The 21,235-nt window shown below is 34.8% G+C and overlaps 1 protein-coding gene across 1 annotated transcript; it reads left to right on the plus strand.

Annotated features, from left to right (window-relative positions):
- The first annotated feature begins 5,101 nt into the window (after nucleotides 1–5,101).
- On the plus strand, nucleotides 5,102–20,509 carry ufm1 (ubiquitin-fold modifier 1). Its single transcript, XM_015380286.1, has 6 exons — nucleotides 5,102–5,197; nucleotides 5,301–5,357; nucleotides 9,244–9,301; nucleotides 13,255–13,294; nucleotides 15,177–15,209; nucleotides 19,979–20,509. Coding segments are annotated over exons 1-6 (264 nt in total). The 5' UTR covers nucleotides 5,102–5,195; the 3' UTR covers nucleotides 20,053–20,509.
- Nucleotides 20,510–21,235: the final 726 nt, after the last annotated feature.

Below are 21,235 nucleotides of genomic sequence, written 5' to 3' on the forward strand. Positions count from 1 at the left end.
CATTTTTTACACAGTTAACTTGCCAAGAGAGTTTTCTTGAAAAGGAAAATACAAACTTTCATGTGCACTTTAACAAAACCTCACTTCAAAATTTAAGAACTATTCTCTAAATTATATCACCTGTAAGAGCGCCTATACAGTAGCCTTTTTTTCAAAGGTAGCTGTTCCTAATAACTCCTAGTCAAAAACATAAGATTTATTCAGAACTCATCATTTCACTATAAAAATAGATACATTTGGAGCACATGTCTAAATGTTCAATGAACCACATAATTACTCAAACCTGCACAGACATTCCCTTGCCGTGTCTTCATCTCCTACAGGATTAATGAGGAAGTAGTTGGTGTATGACAGTTTCTATCGTCTTCTCTGAGGATGACTGAGGTAGTCTTTAAAGTAAAGAACACAGTTTCCAATACATTGTGCTGCCTCCACTAAAACCTTCTGCTATAAAATCTCATCCTTTTTGAACAAAAGTGTAGAAATTTACTGGTGATATCAAAGTACACATGTCTATGTTTGAAAAAAAAAAAAAAAATTGCTAACCTTACTTAGAGGGATGTACTGCATCAGTACTTTCCATCAACACTATATGCAGAAGGTTGTATAATTTATTGTATAGTATACCTGTATGTAAATTGCATGCACTACATGGTGTATCTATACTGCATATTCTTACATGCATACTCTGCATTAACACTGATGACAGCGTTCATTTGAAATTTAATTGGTTTTGGCTTGTACTCTCTCTGCCCACAGGACTTGCTTTAGATATGTTAATAAGCTCTTTCAGTGCAGGCTGCACAACGCACTCTGAGCAGTGTTTCAGTAGTTTGAAACACACTTACTCTGTCCTAAACCAGATGATGAAAAAAAAGACTAAACCTTAAAAGCAAGATATTATTCTCCCAGAGTGGTGGATTAAGATATTGCACAAAAAGTGTATTCCTGTCCAGATGGGACTTCACAGTTCTCTTGATGATCAAATAGAGAAAGATCAAACCAGTAACTTCAGTGCTTTATTACAAATGTTTCTACTTCTTTTATCTCTATATTAAATCTGTTTATTCCTGCAATAGTTCATCAGAGTCTGAATATGTTGTTTGGTAATGTAAATATGTTTAATAACAGGCTGCCATGTTTTAGCAAACACCAGCTACTTTATTCCATTTTTGGGTCTTGAGTGTCTTTTTATCCATTTGAACTCTGTTTTTCTAAGGGTCTTGCCACAGAAATCCCAAAGGTTACGCCTGAGCAGCTGCGCTTTATGTCTGAGTCATCAGAAAGAGACTGCTTTTATTCTCTTTGTGAGCTGTCATTATACAGCCTGCGCTGCATGTCTGCATCATCCCCTCTCCCTTTCAACAATAGAGGACTCAAGTTTAGAAAGACTTTTATAGTGTTTTCCAAAAAAGCTATATCATATATTATACATATATTTTATATCATACATTATATTGTATATATATATATATATTATATTATTATCTTGTTTGTTTTTATCAACTATTTCTCTCTTGTAAATTAGATTTTGGATCTCAATGAGACAACGTGAATAAGTAAAGGTTAAACAAATAATATAAATATATTTTTTTCCGATTTTTTAAAAGTATTTTTTCATATTACCATAGCAAAAATTGCTTGAGATCCAAAGCCTAGTTTTTTAATTTATTTTTGTTTGGGCTTTTTTTCTCGTTCAACCTCATGTTGTCTGATTCTCTGTAAGGACTTTCTTGATTCTCCAGATCTGGTAGTAATTGGACTCAGGAGTATTTATTCATCAAACATTTTGGTTGTTAATTTGTTAGATTACATCTTCAGGACCAAGGTGAATTTTTGTCATTGCACACCTAGAATATCTATATTATCTTCTCCAGATGCTTCCCCAGTGATTGGTATGCAAGGGTTAGGGTTATTCCTTGAGACAGGATAAAACAAGGTATGTCTGGTATGTGTCTTTTGGGATTTATTAGAGCAGTAAGCAGTGGTGTGTAGCAAAAATAGATATTCAACAAAACCACCAAATTAAAAAAAGTTTCCATTTAATAGAAACTGGAAGCTGAAATTAAGCTTCTGTTGCCGAGCAACATAGCCTGTCATTTCCTGAAACAATTGCTGTTATGATCCGGTTTTCAATTAATTTGGTTTCCTATTCCACCTTTAGGTAATCATGAAAGCTGACAACATGAGTGTATAATAAATATCTCTGGAGCAGATAATAACGAAATACAACGATTTATTATGTTAGATCATTAGTAACGTAATTGTTGTGTGGCTTAATCTTAAATGTAAGATTGAACTTATTGAACCTAGTTGTCCCCTGAAGCAGAACAGAATAAACAGGGAAATGTCTCTGCATGAACAATGAGGTGGTAATGTATGTACATCAGAATTCTTTGTGTCAGAAAGGTTGTTTTCTTGTCACTTGGCTGTTTTTCTACTGATAAACCTCTACACTTTCATCTCAGATAAGCTATTTTATCTATCGTTATTAATGGTCCGTGTAGTTATATCTTGTTAATAAAATCTTTTAGAAGAATCTATGTCTTCTATGTCTTTGCAGATATAAGGTTTATTTATTAATTTTTCTTGTACCAGTAGTACATATATACAACTTTTGTGCCTTTATTCAAAAGATTTGGGACTCAGAATTAAATAACTTCATAAAGACAAATTCTCAAGATCAGGAGAGCCAGCAGAAAAAGCTGGATGTTTGGGTGTTCCAAATAACCAAAAGATTTAGATTTATTTATTTATTTGACAGGGACAGTGCACATTAAAAAGAATTTCTGCAAATGCACCAGAATTAGCCAAAAGGCTATTTTTCATCTGTAGTCCCTGGTCGGATCTTAAAATTGTCTACCTAAAAAAACACAACATTAAGCATTTTAAATTGAAAAATACAAATACAAAAAGAAATCAAAACAGCTATAACTCTTCAAAACTGATTTAAAAATACAGACAAATGTTTGCTGGACTACAGATTTTAAAATAATAAAATAGGGTAACCAGTGCAGTAAACAGATTTTAAACGTCCAAAATTCAAGCTTTTTTCAAAAAGATATTAAATCATTTCTGAAAGTATTCTAACTTTGTAATTATTTCAATACGGGCCATCTGTAAAGTAGAAATAATAAGAAAAAAATTATTAAGACCAATAACCTAGCCCTGTTATCTGTTGGGTTTATAGCTTCCATCAAACATGACAGAGTCCTTATACTAGATGTAATGTGGATATGAATTATTAAATGGTAAAAGGCCTGTACTTAAATATATTTTTTTATATAGGACTTGACCAAAGCAGTTTACACTACATTCAGTTATCCACCAATTCACACACATACACTGAAGCACAGCTGCAGTACACTGGCACCACTGGGCTTTCCGACCACGCTCAGTAGCCAAAGCGGTTGATGTTTGTTGCCCAAGGACACAGCAACACTGAAATCCACACCCAGGGCTTGAATCGACAACCATCTGGTTGCAGGGCAAACTTCTTCTGTGTCTAACTTCTATAGTTAAGGTAAGGTTGGAGACTATACTTAATTAGCTGTTCATGGAGATTTCTTTTTTCTCTATTTATGAAAATGTTTTTGCAAGTACATGATTAATAAATAAAAATAATCATTTTGATGGGTCATTTACAAAGATGCTGGGGAAGGTTCTCAGTTACATTATTGAATATATTTTAATGTAAAAAACAGAAATTTAAATAGTTAAAAAATAATTGTATTAGAAATGAAAGTGTCTTTGAAATGACTTGATGAAAAAAAATGTAAAGTATATATGTAGTTTTTGTTGTTGTTGAGAACAGCTCTTAAAGGACACAGCTGTATGAAGGACAAAACCAGGTTCCCATCAGGACATTGTTCAAAGCATCGAACTTCCTCCACGAGCTTTACTTTTACTTAAAGTGATTCCTCATTCCTTCAATATCGATAATTTATACTTTTATTTAAACTATACTAAAAAATAATTTGTTTCTTTAAACTTTACAATAAATTTAGTAAGAAATAGAGTAGAATTTTGTAAGAAAATATAGTAGTAAATTTAATATGCCTGCTATTTACAGATCAATATAATAAATTCAAAATATTTACGATCAAAACATAATAAAATGTGCAGCCTTAACAGTTCAGTGTTCATCATTTGAACGTTTAGACATCAAAACCCAATTGCAATCATATTTGGAAAATGAAAATATTATTATTATTACAGCTATTTCTCTCTCTCTCTCTCTCTCTCTACAATGAAATCAAACAATAGATGTCCAGAAACTGAGTAAGTAATAAAGTGAAATAGCACAGGGAAAAAGTATTGAACAAGAAAAGGAGGAGCAAAAAGGCATGGAAAGCCAAGACACCAGCCGAAATCTCTCAGTAATCAGTGAAAAGTGTGAGTGAAAATTAACATCACTTGGTTCAGTTCTAAATGATGGCCTATAAAAAGTTGTCTCTGCTACCCAGACAATTACCTGATTTGAATCTAATATAAAATAAATGGAAATAACTAAAGATCAGAGTTTATAGAAGAGGCCCATGAGATGTTCAAGATTTGAAGAGTTTTTGTGTTAAAGAATGGGCCAAAATCACACCTGAGCAAAACATGCGACTAATTTCTCCACACTGGAGGTGTCTTGAAGCTGTTAGTGCCAACAAAGGCTTTTACACAAAGTATTAAATAAATTTCAGAAAGTGTGTTCAATACTTTTTCCCTGTGTCGTTTACAAATAACTTAACTTCTGGACATCTATGGTTTGATTTCTTTGTATGTATGGATTGCATAGATTGTTACCAACATCTGGTGAAAATGTCACGTCAATAGCACCTCTATAAATATATTGAATGAGAAAAATAGTAGCATGTTCAATAAATATTTTACTCGCTGTAACTACTATTAATGTTTCTGCGCGTTGTTGTCTCTATTTACGGTAGAATTTGGTAATCTGCAATGAATGCCTGCTGAGAAGAGAACCTTTTAGTGCCTTGAATTAAGATATCGGACTGTGGAAAAAAAATCAGATGAAAAAAAAAAACTCGAGTTTGAGAAAAGGAAAAGCAAACATGTAGATGTATGTAGGTTATCGGTTATGTATGAATGATACCGGTGTTTTACAGTGATGACGTGTATGTACGGGTCCTTCGGACTTCCGGGTGTGTATAAACAGACAGCAACGGTCCTGCTTCTCATACAAGATGTGAGTTTAGCCTCTTTCTTGTTTGATATTTTCTTTGAATTTGAATTCTCCGAAAAGTCCATTGCTTGTATGTTAACAGCGCTCTTTTCTTCCTGTTGTTTAGGTCCAAAGTAACCTTTAAAATTACCCTCACGTCGGACCCCCGGCTGCCATACAAAGTGTGAGTTAACTGACAGCTCAGCACTCACAATGAGAGCTGTAGCAAGCACAGCCGCGGGTTATTGTGATTTATTTACATAGATAGGCTTAGGTAGATTTTTTTCCCCTCCTGATACGTGTTAAACTATCTAACTGTATGGTGTTATGTATTAGGTTGTGATTCACAAGCTAACTGTGTCGATTAATCACAGATTACTTCCGTTTTACTTGAACATGGCAATAAAGATCCATTATCAGTTCAATACAAGCATTTGGTTTATACAAGAAAACAACTAAATAAATAAATAAACAAACGAAAGATGTTTTTTAACCAGGCAGCTTGTGTATTTGTAATTTCCTGGTTATCTTTTGAGGTAGACCTAAGTCATGGTTTAACTGGGTTTCTGAAGGTCTGTCCAGAAGGTTTCTTGGCCATGTAAGCAATGAGGAATAAATCTACTGCTGAAACTGACTGGCTAAAAAAGTTTATCTAGGCAGGACAGCTTTTCTGCCTCTAGAGTGGTGCATTTTTAACAAAATTATTGCAATGTAGATGTTAAAAGTTATTATGACAATACAAACTTTCTTCTTCCACATTGGTATCCCTGTTTTTCTTGTTTTCACTAAAAACACCAAATCTGTGCTTGAGAACTAAATTGTATTTATATCAGCTGTTAAACTGAAATTGAAATGAAGCACAGTCACAAAATAATTATTTCTACTAATTTATCCCATCTGCTGAGGTGACAATTTTTTTTCAACTTGTCTTTGAAAGGGCTGAATTATCCCTACTTATTGCTTTTGTCCCCTTCTAAAAATTAAAGAGTAAAAAACAACAAAACAAATACTATTTTATTAAATAAGCCTTTTTACTAGAAGGAATCTTGTTCTCTCAAAACATGTTTTAACAGTATTTAAACTGGCACTTACTGTTTCTCTTAGTTTTGGTGTGGAATTTTAAGCTTCAGTATACTGAAACCGATTGGATAGCATTCTGTTCTCTTTGTAAGGTTTTGATTTTTAAGATTAAAAAGGCTTTAATACTATTTGCTGAAAATTGGTGTGTTAAAAAAACCTTGTCTAAGAGATTTTCCGTTGCAACATATTTCTGTTGCTTCCGAACACAAATAATTTCAGGATAACACAAGTGTAATATTTAAGCTTTGTTTGATGTAAGACAGACTGCTGACACACAGGCTCCCAGACTTTATTGCAACTAAACCACTTCTGCATTTCCAGCATCATGCTTCATTCCTGCTATAATGCAATAGTCCATATCAATGTTAATCTACATGTTATTTGTATGTTTGCTTAAGTTGCTTAAGACTTTTTTTTTCATCATTACTCTTTAAACAAACAGGTAGAAATAATTTTAATCCTGATGTGATTGCTGACCTTTGCTAATCGAGACATGTAGAAGCTCGATCTACCTCTCTAATCCTCTGTTTAAATCTGTATGTTTCAAAGAACATGATCTGAGCTGTTATTTTACTAACTTTGGTTCATTTATTTTTGAAGGTTTCTGATCTTTATTTCCCCTATTACTGTTAAATATTAAGGGCTTCTATCATTATGAAAATACTGGATATTTTAATTGCAGGCCATTAAAATCACATATAAATTTTCTGGCTAATATCAGACCAATTTTTATTATCAGATTGGGACACCCCTATATTTATTCACCAAAAGTGAAAGGGTTTAGATCTCGCAGTACAAAGTTAGTTGTTTAAAGCTGGGCATACACTGTGTGATTTTTTATTTATTTATTTTTTTTCTCTTTCTTTCTCTCAATCATTGCACACAGCTACAACTCAGACTGTAAGATGAAACCACAGAGTTTCGTCTTACAGTGTGAGTTCACAGCTCCCTATGTATGTTCTCCCACTGTGCGACCCGACGCTCTGATGCGATCTAACTGCTCACACCGTATGTCTAAAAACCATGATGGACTCAGCTCTGCAGTGAGATTGCGCTACTTTGTCTCTTCTATCCGGAATTCAAACGAGTAGAAGGGGAATATGAAGCTCACTAGAAAGAAATGCGCTGCCTTGGCAATTTGTGCAGGTTTGCGTGGTGAAAGCCCTAAAAAGAAAAGGTGACGACTATTTGGACAAACACGTTTTTGTTTTGGTTGTGTAAATTTTAGACTTATATAGTTTCTACACACTTCAGGTGAACTGAAAAAGCTTTAAATATATATTTTCTCTCTTTCAGTTTTTTTTTCTTTTTAAACTTCTGTTTAAAAGTAAGATTTGTTTGAAACTTTCAGCATTTTGTTATAGCTCAGCAAGAATCTACCGAAGCGTATTGCATTCACCAAAGAAAAAAAATGAAATCAAAATTAAGAACGTACAAGAGAGCACACCTTATATCCTCAATTATTTAAGGCAAAACCAGAAGAAATCATTCACTGGGGAGGTTCTTCGACTGCTCGACATGTTTCACAGACTACAAAATTACAAAAATTGCGCATCACATCCCAGTTATATGATTGGTTCTAACCTGGTGATGCGGGCACCGTTAGTCCCGCCTTTGAAATCGAGCTCTACCAGCTTTTTATCAAACTGATACACCGTATTTACTCATATTAGTCTGGCTGGTTAGGATAAGGTCTAAAATCTTTTCATTTATTTTTTTAACAAACTTTATGGTCCCAAGTTAGCTCCACATATGACCTCAAAAACTTGATGCTCATCATTAAAGAAGATTTGTGTAAATGCATGTAGAAACTTGCAAAACTCTCATCTATTTTATTATAATTTTAGATTAGCATTTTACAAGATTTACAAAGAAAATTAGTTGGAGTTGTTTAACTCTTAGGTCTACGGAGTATTTAAATAATTTGGGCCAAACTATAAATTCCCCCCCCCTCCTGATCTTATGTTCAAGCATTAGCTGACATGAATCAACCATCATTTTACTTCGTCATACATTTAGATTGTGATAAACAAGTTTCCTTTGCAACAGAGAGTTGATCGCTTTTATTGAACAGCTTAAACCGGGACTTTAGGGGCATGAGCCAGGCACCTTTGAAATCAGAATCCCCTCATGCATGTGCTGAAAGACCAAAATGGGATTTCTGTTGATTGATCTATCTGATGTAGATCTTGTTTCATTAAGGGTTTCCTGGTTCTATGTTAATTAAAAAAGCTGTGATTATGAAAAGTCTCCCTAGCATATTAAAAAAAGTCCCAAAAATACACGTTAACCTGTGCTGCACTTTTTAAAACGTTTTCAAGTGAGAAATCATTGGCATTAAAACCCTCAGGCCAGGAAGAGCAATCTGACCTTTTGATTTAAATGTAAACCATTAAGCACAGTGGGTCAGAGCAGGTCTCACTACAGCTCTTTGCATGAATAAAGGCACATTAGGGTCTGTAAAAGAGCTAAGAGCGAGCCTTTCAAAGGTTACCCTCTGTTTAAGCATTTCATTAGCCTTTATTATCTGAGCTGTCTATGTTTTTCACAAAGTGCTGCCTAACTTGGTGCATCATTCTCTGCTTCTTGCTGCTGCACTGCCTTCCATAATTGATTTTGCTCACCCTGACAAGAGCTCTTTTTTGTGTGCCTTACTATCTCATTTTAAGTCTTACAAATTTAGAAATCTGTTTGTTGTGTTCTTCTATATCCTCGGGAGGTCTCTGTTGACAGCTGTTAGTTTTAGATAAAGGGCATCTGAATAATAAATGTGCACAAAATCTTAAAATTTACATACTTTGTTTTCTGTTCTTCTGTTCTAATTTTGTACTCAATAAACCTTGATCATTTTTTTGCTTCTCGTGGAAGTTAGAGTAAACTGAGCCCCGAAGATTAACCCTTTTAGGCTTTTAAGAGGTGTAGCTGTAAAACTAGTTTTAAGGAAAAATAAAAGTCCTGAATTTCTTTCTGCTGTTTATTTTTTTTTTTAGATTAAGTGTCCCTGAAAGCACACCATTCACAGCGGTCTTAAAGTTTGCAGCTGAAGAGGTAGGCTCACATTTTGCTTGAAATATTTGCTCACCAGTAAGATGTCTCATTCTAAAAAATCCTTTTTTTCCCTCATTCTTTTCTGACTTGAACAGGGAATGAGATATTCTTGGAATGGCTTTTAGAGTCATACTTTTACTTCCTTCCAGAATTGAAGTTGGTCACAGATCAATTAAAAGTTTGTACATCACCTTTTAATGCATTATATTGGAAAGATTAAAGGGTTCTTCCTTATTTCTGCTGCAATTGGGACTTAAGTGACCACATCCAAAATAACATGTGGGGAGTGGAGACTTGCCATACATAAAACTCAGTTGAATTTTCTTTATTTGGGTCCTGTTGCAAAAAATTGTTATTGGGCTAATTGATTATAGAGGGATTCTTTACTAGTTCTAACTAGAACTTCACAAATCAGGTTTTTCATAAAATTATCTGGTTCTGTGTGTGTGTGTGTGTGTGTGTGTGTATATGTGTGTATATATATATATATATATATATATACACATTAAGCTCTGTACCTGCTTTTATTTAATCTCTAAGAAAAAATCTCTGTTTTTACATGGTATACTCCTGTAGCAGAACAGGTATTTTTTAAAACATTTTCACAGTATCAAGACATATATAAACATAAACATATATGGGAAGTATGCCAATATTCGCAAGACAAGGTTTTAAGTAAAGAAACGTATCATTCATACAAAATCTGACCTTAAGGGTTTTATGTACTCAGTCCATTTAGTCCAGATTTTGTAAAACATGTCCTTTTGTATCCTGAGGGAAAAAGACACCTTTTCCGTGACATATATTTCGTGTATTATATTGATCCAATCCTCAATAGTTGGAGATTCCACTCTCAGCCATTTTCTTGTGATGGCCTTTTTACTTGCAATAAGTAACATACCAAGTAATCTTTTATCATTGCTATTCCAATTTGTCACAGGAACATCACCTAAATACAGTGTTTCACATTTAAGGGGAATTTTAGTACCAAATACATTATATGTCCAATAATTAATTACATTGTGACATTCCCAAAAAATATGGAAGTGTTTGGCACCAGTGACCCCACATAGTCTCCAACATGCATCCCTACCACCTTGATGATGTTTCTGGATAGGCATAATAAAGTACCTGATCATGTTCTTCCAACTGAACTCTCGCCATGTATTCGACCCTGCTATTGTCCACTGAAACTCACATATATTGGCCCAACTGTCAAGTGAGATAACCATTTTTCCCTCCTTTTCCCACCTCTTCTTTATACCTTCTGTGCTAGAACAGGTAATTTTATTCAAATAAATTACTCATTGATTGCACATAAGCTGAAGTCCAGGCATTTTTAGTGTAGGTCTCTACCTTTAGTGAGGCAATGGGTTTCTATCTGTAGAGCTTCCGGTTTCCAATCAACCACTTAGCGTTTTTTTTCCAAGCGCATGCACAGCACATCTTGTAAACAGAGCGGCATGGTTGCCACTGAAAGGAAAATTGCAATATCACTGCTTTATGTCACTGCTTCTATAGCAAAATGACCTGTAGTCCTCCTAGAAAGCTACTTTTAAATTACTTTCATTACGAGATGTGCGCATTGTCAGCTGCATGCAGATTGGGAGGAAGGTTCGTTAATGGGAGAAGGCTAGGGGCGGGGTTACAGTTCAAACTAATTTGCTGTCCTCGCTCATGGTTCTAAACTGTGCAGACTCAGGTACACTGCCTTAGGGCGGAAACAACTCATCTGGTTAATCGTGATTAATCGGTTAATTAAATAATCGTTGTATAATTTAGTACTAAATTAATCGTTAACTGGAGTATAGAGACTGTAAAACGCGCCTTTACCTGACAGAGCAACAAAATTGTAAAAAACTATATAAACATTTTGCATTTGTCAATATGCTTATCCTCACTCAAGGATCCTCATCCTTTACTCTCATAATACATCTTCTTTAAGGAACCTTTGGCTATTCGATTATCAATCAATTCATCGAAGAAATTATCAACAGATTAATCAATTTGCAAAATAGTGGTTAGTTGCAGCCCGACACTACTTTAAAGAATAAAACGTGAGCATTTTGGATGCACTGAATGGGAGGCAAAGGTCTGGTTTACTTAAATGAAAGAATCAATCCATCTTCTACATCTTGTCTTTCAGGGCAAGTGTTTAGGTTAATGGGAGGAATACACCTTGAACACCTTGTCAGTCCATCACTGGACAAACAACCATGCACTCACGCCCTCACTCACACACACACACCCTCACACACACAAACACTCGTTCACTTAAGGAACACTCTCAGAGGACGCCAGATTAACCAAAGAGAACCGATGTGGACGGACATGCACACCCCATGCAGAAAGACTCCAAGCCCGGTTTTAAACCTGGGACCTACTTGCTGCCAGGCGACCTTGCACTTTTTGCTCAAAATAGTTATCAAAAAATAGAAAATAACCATACGTATAGGACAACTTTAAAAATCTAAAAACAACCTTTCAAACAAAAACACAAGGTATTAGATTTAAAACGGCCATTAAATAGGAAATGAAAAACTAGCAACATTTTTAGAAGATATAAAAATCCTTGGATGAAAATGTAAATGTATCATGTCATATTTACATCGACTGCAGCTTGTTCCAAAGTAATAAATGAGATGAACTGTGGTCTATTTGATTTTCAGCAGGGATGTTTATATACATATGTGATCTTATTTGTGCGTCTGCCAAACTGAAGTGTTGAGGTTCCAGTTTTGGTTTATGTTGACAGAGATCTCATTCATTTGTTTCGCCAAGGTCTGACACATAAATCCTGCCTAAGCAACACAGGTGCAGGGTATTTTCATATGTTGAATACTTGATGCATGATTGTCACTCAGAGGATTTTGCTTTTATGTTATTCAGTTTTTCTTGTTTCTTTGTGTTGTGTTTTTCTTGTTGTGTTCATAAACCCTGAGAGAGATTAAAGCTACAAGTGTTTGAACTGATGTGCTGTTTTTACAAAGTGCTGGCAGGGTGTTAATTTAATGCAGTTACAAAGCAGCATACTGATGGAGCATTGTGTTTCTGCAGTGAATGTTTGGCACACACAACACAGCCCCCGGAAAGACATGGAGATGAAAAGAGAACTTGTTTTGAATTACACTGTTTTAATCATTTTAGGGAAACTGTTTTGTGAAATACTCTTTCCAAAGTTGGTCTTTTACCATATTTTTTGTGTAATAACTGTGCCTTATTTATTTTTAAAAAGACATAAAATAAAAAAATAAAAAAAACAGTTGTAAGTTTGAGCAAATTTGAACTCTTTCATTTTGGAGCAAAGTGATACCGACTTTTGTCAGCTCAGACAAAGCCAAATAATTGAGTTTGATCTGACCTGTGTTTTAGGTTTAATCGCCTTTTATTTGACCTGGTAGTGGTGTGTTGGATGTTATTGGCCAACCTTATCGCTCTATTGCCAGACTTCCCGTCTCCACCATCCCTCTGTAAATCCTTCCGGCTCACATCCTCTTTCTGCAACGCGCTGAAGTATGGCCTTAATTGTGATTGGGCTGACTGACTTTCTCCCAGAAATCTGAGCCTGGCTGTCTTTCCCTCATCTTCTCTTACTCTTAGTGTGTAGGATCTTTGTCTTCAAATACAAGATATGATGAAGGAATTTCTGAAAACAATTGTACTTTTTCCTATGTTTCACAAAACAGTTCTCCTCTGATCATTACAGCATCTTTTATTTCCCAGGATATTTTTTACTTTCAGAGTTGTATTGCTATGAAAAGCTTTTTCTTTTCTAAATGTGTGCTGTTGTTTTACTTTAAAATGATTAGTCAGTTAATGTGGCTTTGTGTAGTTCAAATTGTTTAGTAAGTACCTTATACTGCTATAGCATTTTAAAAATTAGCTCTGTTGTGATATTCACTTTTAAGGGTTGTGTGATGACACACCTCTTTTTCCTTCCCTTTCTTTTCCAGTTCAAAGTGCCATCAGCAACCAGCGCTATTATAACAAATGGTAAGTCCACAGAAGGATGAATCTCTTTGTACTTCATTAATATGAGACTTTTCACTTTCTTTTTACTGATTAAATAAAACTATAAACTTAAAGTTGTAGTGGAGGATGCTCTTTTTCCGAGTGGATCATCAAAATAAGTGGTCCTCCTAATTGTCAATTGTTCCGGTGATATGTTTACGTAAAGCCGTTCTACGTGCTCGGCCCCATTTTCACTTACCAGTGGTGAGTCTGACACAGTGGAAAAATTTGCAAATCTTCTTTTAATTAGCTTATATAAGCGATGTAAACAGCTACTTTTAAACAGAGCGTGCACGAGGAGAAATGGGCTTGTGTACGCTCTCACACACGTTTAATAGGCATTCCCTCTAGGGAGCGGGTACAGGGTTGTGCATGTGCATTTTTTTTAAAGTAAAGATGACAGGTCTTTTAAAAAATTAATGAAAATCCTCCACTGTACCTTTAATTAAAAAGTACTTTATAATATGGCACCTACACTTCTAATATGTCCCAGTTTAAAGCTATTGATCTAGTTTGAACAGAATCATATTTTATGTGTTTTTGACTACATCAAACATAACAGATAAAATATATATACCGGTATTTGTTTTTCATGTCTAGGGCTTGTTATATGAAGTTTCATTTCACTCAAAAATGCTTTATTGATCCCAAGGATAAATTAAATGTTGTATCTCATATTTCATTTTTTTCAACCAGTTGTTGTAAATATTCATAGCTGTAAGCTGATCTGTCATGCACCAGATCTGAAGAAGTCTTTTGAACATAGACATTCTGTTGTTGTTTAACAGTAGATGCGTTGTCCTGATTTTTCTATACCAGGAGTAAAATGATGGAACATCTGCAGTTGTGACTCAAAAAAATTATTTCAAACCTTAGCAGAATTGAATACTGGTTATAAGTGGTCCTGAACAACTTGACAAAAAAAAATCCCAATTGAAATTATTTTTGAACCAATAGTGCGATGGTGAACTAACCAATAGCATGCAGATGTTTAACTTATCTAACTTTGTATGAAAAAGTTTTTACTTCTACTTTCATGTGTGGATCTGCATGCTATGCTAGCTGCAACTCTCTTCTCCCTTCTGTGTGGCAGCAAACCCACTTTAATCGTATTACTGCCGCCCAAAGTGCTGGAGTGATAAATTCAGTGTCTTACTCTTGATAAATGTAATGTGACTTAAAATGAGCACCTCTAGGATCTGAAAACTGTGTATTTGTTAAATTGCAATTATATAGCAAATGCAATTAATTGTCCAGCCCTAGTTATGTATAAAGTATTTAATGAGGTGCCAGAGAATATGAAACCTTGCCTTTTGTTTTATGTAGTAGAAATCTCTGCTGAACGCATGGCTAGTTTGTTTTAAAACTTTGAGAATTACAAATCATTCTGCGCAGTTGATTGGATCATATTTTTGAAGATTTTCTGTGAAAATAAAATGAGCTTTGTTTCCTTGTGCTGCGGCAATCAAAAATTGAAAACAAACGTTTGTCAAGAATCTGTTTCATTTTTAATTGAAAGTTAAATTGACTGGGAAATGTTTGCTGTCAGTGTAGTTTGTAGGGAACAATTGATGGTGGCCATAATTGAGTTTTGGCTCATCAGAAATCTAAATTGGACTAGAAAATTGCAGTTTGTGCATTTCAGGTCGTTCTATGTGTCCAAATAACAACGAGGTGCAATATTTGCATTGAAATGGCTTCAATATGACTGATGCAACAAACATCAGATTTAGTTTGATCAGTATGGATGTTTTGGCCTTTATTAGTCCACATATGAATTGCCTGTTGCTGAGTCACACTCTCACTCTGATGCAGGTTATTTGCATGACAATTGCCATTGCTTACATTATGTGTTTCTTTGCAGACGGAATAGGAATCAACCCTGCCCAGACTGCAGGTGAGCTATGATGTTGTTTTCTTCCTCTTGCTTCAGATCTTCGAAAAGCTATTTTTTTTCCTCTGATAAAACAAAACACATAGCAGATATAGGTTTTTATTGTTTCACATTTAAAAGCTCTGTGATGAATTATGAGCTTTTTAAATCAATAGTTTTTGTAAGCCCAATAACTTCCTGGGCTTTTTGTTTAATCTTTTTGGGGAAATTACAGTGATGATGAAAAACTTTTAATGGGTATTTGATCACAAACACATTAATAGAGGGGAGAAAAATTAACAAGCACTTTCTGTGGTTAGACAAAGAAAAAAGGGTTTTGCTAAAGGCTTCATTGTTTTTGGCTCTGGCCTAACATCACCCCAAGTTGGTGTTAAAGAAGGTTTTATTACAGACAAATTCTGTTTTATGTTTAAATAAACAACTAAACTCAAGTTGAATTTCCATGGTGTTGGTGCTCCCCCTTTTTTTCTTAATTAGTTTCCAATGAAAAGCTCTAATTACCAACATTTTCTTGTTTTCTTTTTTGTTTTGTTTTTTTTGTTTTTTCATTTATCTTCTAGTGGAAATAAAATGTTTTGGTTTTTTTTTTTTCAAATTTGAATTTATGAAACAAAGCAAAAAAATTCTCAGACGTTTTAAAGAGTTTACAAAATAAGGAGTATTGATAATGATCAATTTACAGTATAGGTCTGATCTGAAGGATTACATTTATAAAATCCTGCAAACCTAATGGTATGCTTAAAACTGAACTGATCTTCTAGCCTGGTGCACAATTAGTTGCATTTCTAAAATAAGCTAAACCGTTGGTGTAAAGTTTAAGCTTTGTTTTTGTCTTGATGAATATTTAAAAACATTTGCCTATATTAAAAAACACTGACATTTAGGGGAGGAGGATATGTAAATGTAATTCCAGCATGATTAGCATTAATCAGAGAAGCAGCCAATAACTCCATAGTAGCTCTGAATGACCTGCAGAGATCCACAGCTCAGATAATCGGTCATTAGGACACCTACTGCTTGTGGAATCGAACAAAATTGGTCTTGATGAAGAGTCACAAGATACATTGTTTAAGGCCAAAATTATTTCTTTTTATAATTTGTCTGAAGTCATGTTGGAGACACTCAATCATGTAACTTGTCTTTTTGGTCACATTATTTTCAGTCTTTCTAAGTGTTCCATCATTTAAGACCAGGCCAGGTTCATTATTTTTTAAATGTTTCTTTTTATCACCGTTGAAGCGCGATCGGATTGCTAAGCACATTTTGTGGTCACACAAAGAAATATGCGCATTACTAAAGGTTTCCTTGAGGTTGGATCTGGTCTGACATCACTCCAAGTTAGTTTTAAAGAAAATTTTATTGCAGACAAATTGTTTTTTTCTGTTTTTTTTCTGTTTAAATAAAAGCACACTAAATTCAAGTTGAAAATCCATCACATGTTTTAGAAGGTTTTCCCTCATTTTTTTCTTTTTGCTTCACATTAGAAGCTCTACTTACCAACATTTTTCTATTATTTTTCTCAAGGCATGCACAGCTGAATGCACTAATAAATTGGGGAAAATATTATTGTATTGGTAGATACATAAAAAATGCTGATATATAAAATAAATACAAATCGATGTGTCTGGTCTTAATAAAACAAAAAATGAAAGAGCTAAACAGTTGTGAATGGCCAGAACTTTTTCTCTTATGATTGTTTTGGCTACAAAAAAAAAAAAAAAAAGAAAGATCTAACTGCTTTCTGTTGCAGCCATACCTGCTGCTGATGAAGACTTTGCAGTGGGGGATGGACTGCTCAGATGGTTCATTTTAAAATACTCTCAGATTGCTGGAAGAGTTGACAAGCTCCTGCTCAGCCTGACACAAAACAGACTAGTTTTTTTTCCTGTATACTCCGTTATCCTGAAAGGCAATCATAATACTTTCATTTAAACTCATTCTGTTCTCTGCTTCGCGTCTCACTGCTTTGCACCAAACTCTCAGATCAAATCGTTTGAGGCAAAAATGCTCTAAGTTAAATCTACATCAACAGTGCTTCATATTTGTGAGAAGCTACAGTCTGAGTTGATAAATACTCAAGTCAGAAATGGGTTAAATTTGAGCTGCCTTGCTGCTATGAAGGTGACATCTTCCCTACAGAGATCCATCAGTACAATGGGAGACTTCAATCTTTCAAAATAACAGTTTTATAGATGGTGGCTCCAGTATTGGCCTTCCTCCACTCGCAATACATCTTTCACTGAAAATATGTGGTCCATCAGGAGGAGGTTACCTCATACATCTCTGCAGAAATATGTTCTTTTCTAAAGGAAATAATGCATTTTGTTTCATAACTCTGTAAAATAAGCTTCTGTTTGCTTAAAAATTAAGACTTTTATGTTTCAGTTAAACCTGCCTTGAAAAGTAGAAACATGTATGGTGACTCGTGATCTTAAAGGAGGGTACCCAGTAGAATTTAAATGTAATTTGCATAGACGTATCTCTGTTACAGGAGTATAGGTTTCAATCTGTTTAGTTTAAATTCACTTGAGCTTCATATACTATTGTTATCCCCAAATGAATCATATGCTCTGTCTCAGCCTCCAAGGTGTTTCCCATAGGTTCATCCTCCTTCTTCAAATAATCATCCTTATCAAACAATCCTTACACATGACTGGGTTTACTGCATAGAGCAGGATGAGATAACTGCTTCCACCTGAGGCAGAATGTCTGATCTGTTAGGAACAAAAAAGGTATGGTGTGCTGGGCTTTCACAACAGCTTTTTATCCACACTACACTCTTGAGTGCACTGCCAAGAATAGCATCAGTTCAGACACCTTTGTCACATTGACTTTTTTCACCTCCGCAGCCGCTTTGCTTCTCGTTCGCACAACTGAGTACACAGCTGAAATTGATCGAATGTAATTTTAGCCTCTGTTTCTCACACGCTTATCTCATATCAGCCTCGCATATCTGCACTCGGCTGCTTCTCTGAGGCATAGCAAGAGGTCTCACTTTAGGGTTGGATCAGTGGGGAAATGTGCATGTGCAAAATGTCTGCATTTTTCACCGCACTGTCTGTTTAGATGTACGGTTTCATCGATGATGTTAATAGATGGAATTATTGAATTAGTTTTCTTGTTGGTTTCTCATAGTAATTCAGTCTGTATTATGATTTGTGGTGTACAGTGCTTGGCAAAGGTATTTATATTTAAAATGTATTTATATTATATCATGTTACAACATCTTTAATGTGTTTTAATGGAATTTAGTTCAAGATTGACAAGTCAGGATAAAATTATACGTTTAGATTTCGAACAAATGTTCACAGATCCTATTCTATAGTCAGGCATTTATTTATTTATTCTCTGTTAAAGTGGAAGCTCATAATAAAATCCAATATATTTAGAAGTCTTCTGCTAAAGATTAAATAGAAGCTGTGGGAGGGATTTTAATCTCTTATAAAGTGAGCAAACAACCTCGCCAAGACCAAGCAGTTCAGTAGACTGGTCAGGTTGATGACGAGCTGCAGAGATCTGCTTTCCCACCTGGGAGAATCTGTCCCTCTTGTCTTTGTGAAAAAAAATTAAAGTCATAAGACTTTCAGTTTACAATTTTACCACAGTTCGTATAAAAAAAAATACTGTGGTCAAAAAGAGAAGCAGGACAGCAGCTATATAAAAAACAAAAAACTGAAGCTGTAATGATATGGATTAGTGCAGCGGTTCCCAAAGTGGGGGTTGTTGGCACTCTGGTTGGTCTACTCATCAAAATGTGACCCCTGAAGTGTATGGAGGCCAAAAGCATCAAAAGAGGATACAAAACAGATAAATGTTAATATCTCATAAAATTAATAACTGCACCATGAAATGTACCACATTGTAATTATTATTTTGAATGTTTTTGCATCATTTAATATAAATTTTAAGTATTTCAAAGCTATATTTAACAGAAAAATCTGTTTAAAATCCAAGACATGTTTTTGTTTTTTCGACTTTTCCCCCTATGATGGTGATGCCTGTCTCAGGCATCTCCATTACTAAATGTCATGCTGAAGTGTTGGGTAACCCCTAGTTGTAAGGATAACTTAACATATTGTTTTTATTTCACCATATGTATTATTACTGCTTATAACTTGGACAGACCAGACCTAAATGTCATTGAGGATTTATGTCTAAAGTTCTTTGTCTCCATTCTCCCTCACTCACGCATTTGACCTGGCTTGACCTATGTTCCAATCAATAATGGGATACAATCTTTTTCTTTAGATGTGCAAAGTTGGTAAACGCATACCACAAAAATATTTGCAATGAAAGTTGGCTTATAAAAACATTTGACTGAATGAAGAATCATGGAAAAAAAACTACTTGTTTGTTTTTTTTTTTTTTGTTGTGTCCATTGTGTTTTTCAGGTAACATACCCTTAGAACAATAAATTGAAGAGAACAAAGGTTGCTTAAAATTTTTGCCCTGACTGTATATCCACATAAAGCATCATATAAGTCCATTGCATCGAAAATTGTCATGTGATGAAATCTGAAAAAGTTCACGATTTTCTAGGACTTGTATGTAATTAACGTAAATATTTTGAATTCAACCAAGTTGTCTAAACCCCACTGGGGTAAATCTTTGGAAAGAAATGTATAGGTCTCAACTATATTGTCTTATTACAATAAAAAATTAAAGTGTAAATGAAAATGTAGTATAGTTTACAAAAGATTGACATGTTCCTGTTTGTTTTAGGGACTTTATAAAAGACTGTGATCCTCACAGCTTTCCGTTGTTTGTTGCAGGGAACGTGTTTCTAAAGCACGGCTCGGAGCTTCGTCTCATTCCCAGAGACAGAGTGGGAGGACGAGGAGACTGACTTATGCAGCATCTCCCTGTTGATGGCATAATGACTCACACCACAGAAACACACAACACTTTCGACCCAGGAAACACCTCAGCATGTTTCATATTTATTTTTTCTGGCCCACACAACTGACAGTGACTCACACGAGACTATGCATATTTAAAGTCACGGGTGACACACAGAGTTAAGGAGTCCCTAAATAGATGTTATCAGATAGAAGCAGAGGTTTGGATTGGTGGCTAGAGAAATACCCACAGAGGCTGAGTAATAATTGTAAACATAAGACAGCATCTTTGGGTTTAGCAAGGTTAAAGGAAAAACCGAGTTGATATTAACTTTTGCATCATTTCTCATGTCAAATAAAGTAACATAACAGCAACAGAACATCCTCTTTTATTGTTGACTTTACCTGCATTGTAAATATGGCTGTTTCATTTTGTTAATAAAGGCATGAGGTGCTTTCATTGAATGTTGCTTTTCTAATGAAGACAGACTCTTCATGTTATATCTTTTTTTTTTTTTTTTTTATAAAAATCTCATGTTCCTCATATTTCAAACAACTTCCATTATAGATGTCCTCCGGACTCTTGCTTTGGACCAGGTGGAAACATCATAAAAGCATTTTAACCCATTAAATTGAACTCTGCAAACACGTGGCTCTCTGCTGCCCTCTGTCTTCTGAACTTTAATCAACTGTGTTTAAACTGGTGTCATATATTTTTTTTTATTCAAAGATATGGGCTCTGCAGACGCCTCATGGATTAAAATACCAGAGAAATTACTGTGCTCTAGGATTAATGCATGATGAGAAGTTAGGTTTTAATTTAGAACAATTTGATCTGTAGGTGCCAAGGAAAAGACTTAGGCAGGTAGAAAAAAAAACAGGATCATATCCACAGGCTATAGATTGTCATAAAAGCAGCATAATTTTACTTTTATAGCAGGATTTATGAAAATGGTTCATGCTAAATAGAGCAAGCACAGCTCCACTTTGATTGCATAAAAAATACTTTCCTTATAAAAACCTGAGCCACTCTCACTTTGCCTTACTATGAAAAAAGGCTGTTGGACATCTCTGCATGAATCCTTCATCTATACCCACTTTATTCTCTTCTTATTTACCCAGCCTTCTCAATGGTCCCTGGTTTGGTTTGTCTGTCACAGACACCAGTCGAAATCATTCGTTTTTTAATAA

Source organism: Cyprinodon variegatus, unplaced genomic scaffold (assembly GCF_000732505.1).
Source record: "Cyprinodon variegatus isolate N-32 unplaced genomic scaffold, C_variegatus-1.0 Scaffold211, whole genome shotgun sequence".
NCBI lineage: Eukaryota > Metazoa > Chordata > Actinopteri > Cyprinodontiformes > Cyprinodontidae > Cyprinodon > Cyprinodon variegatus.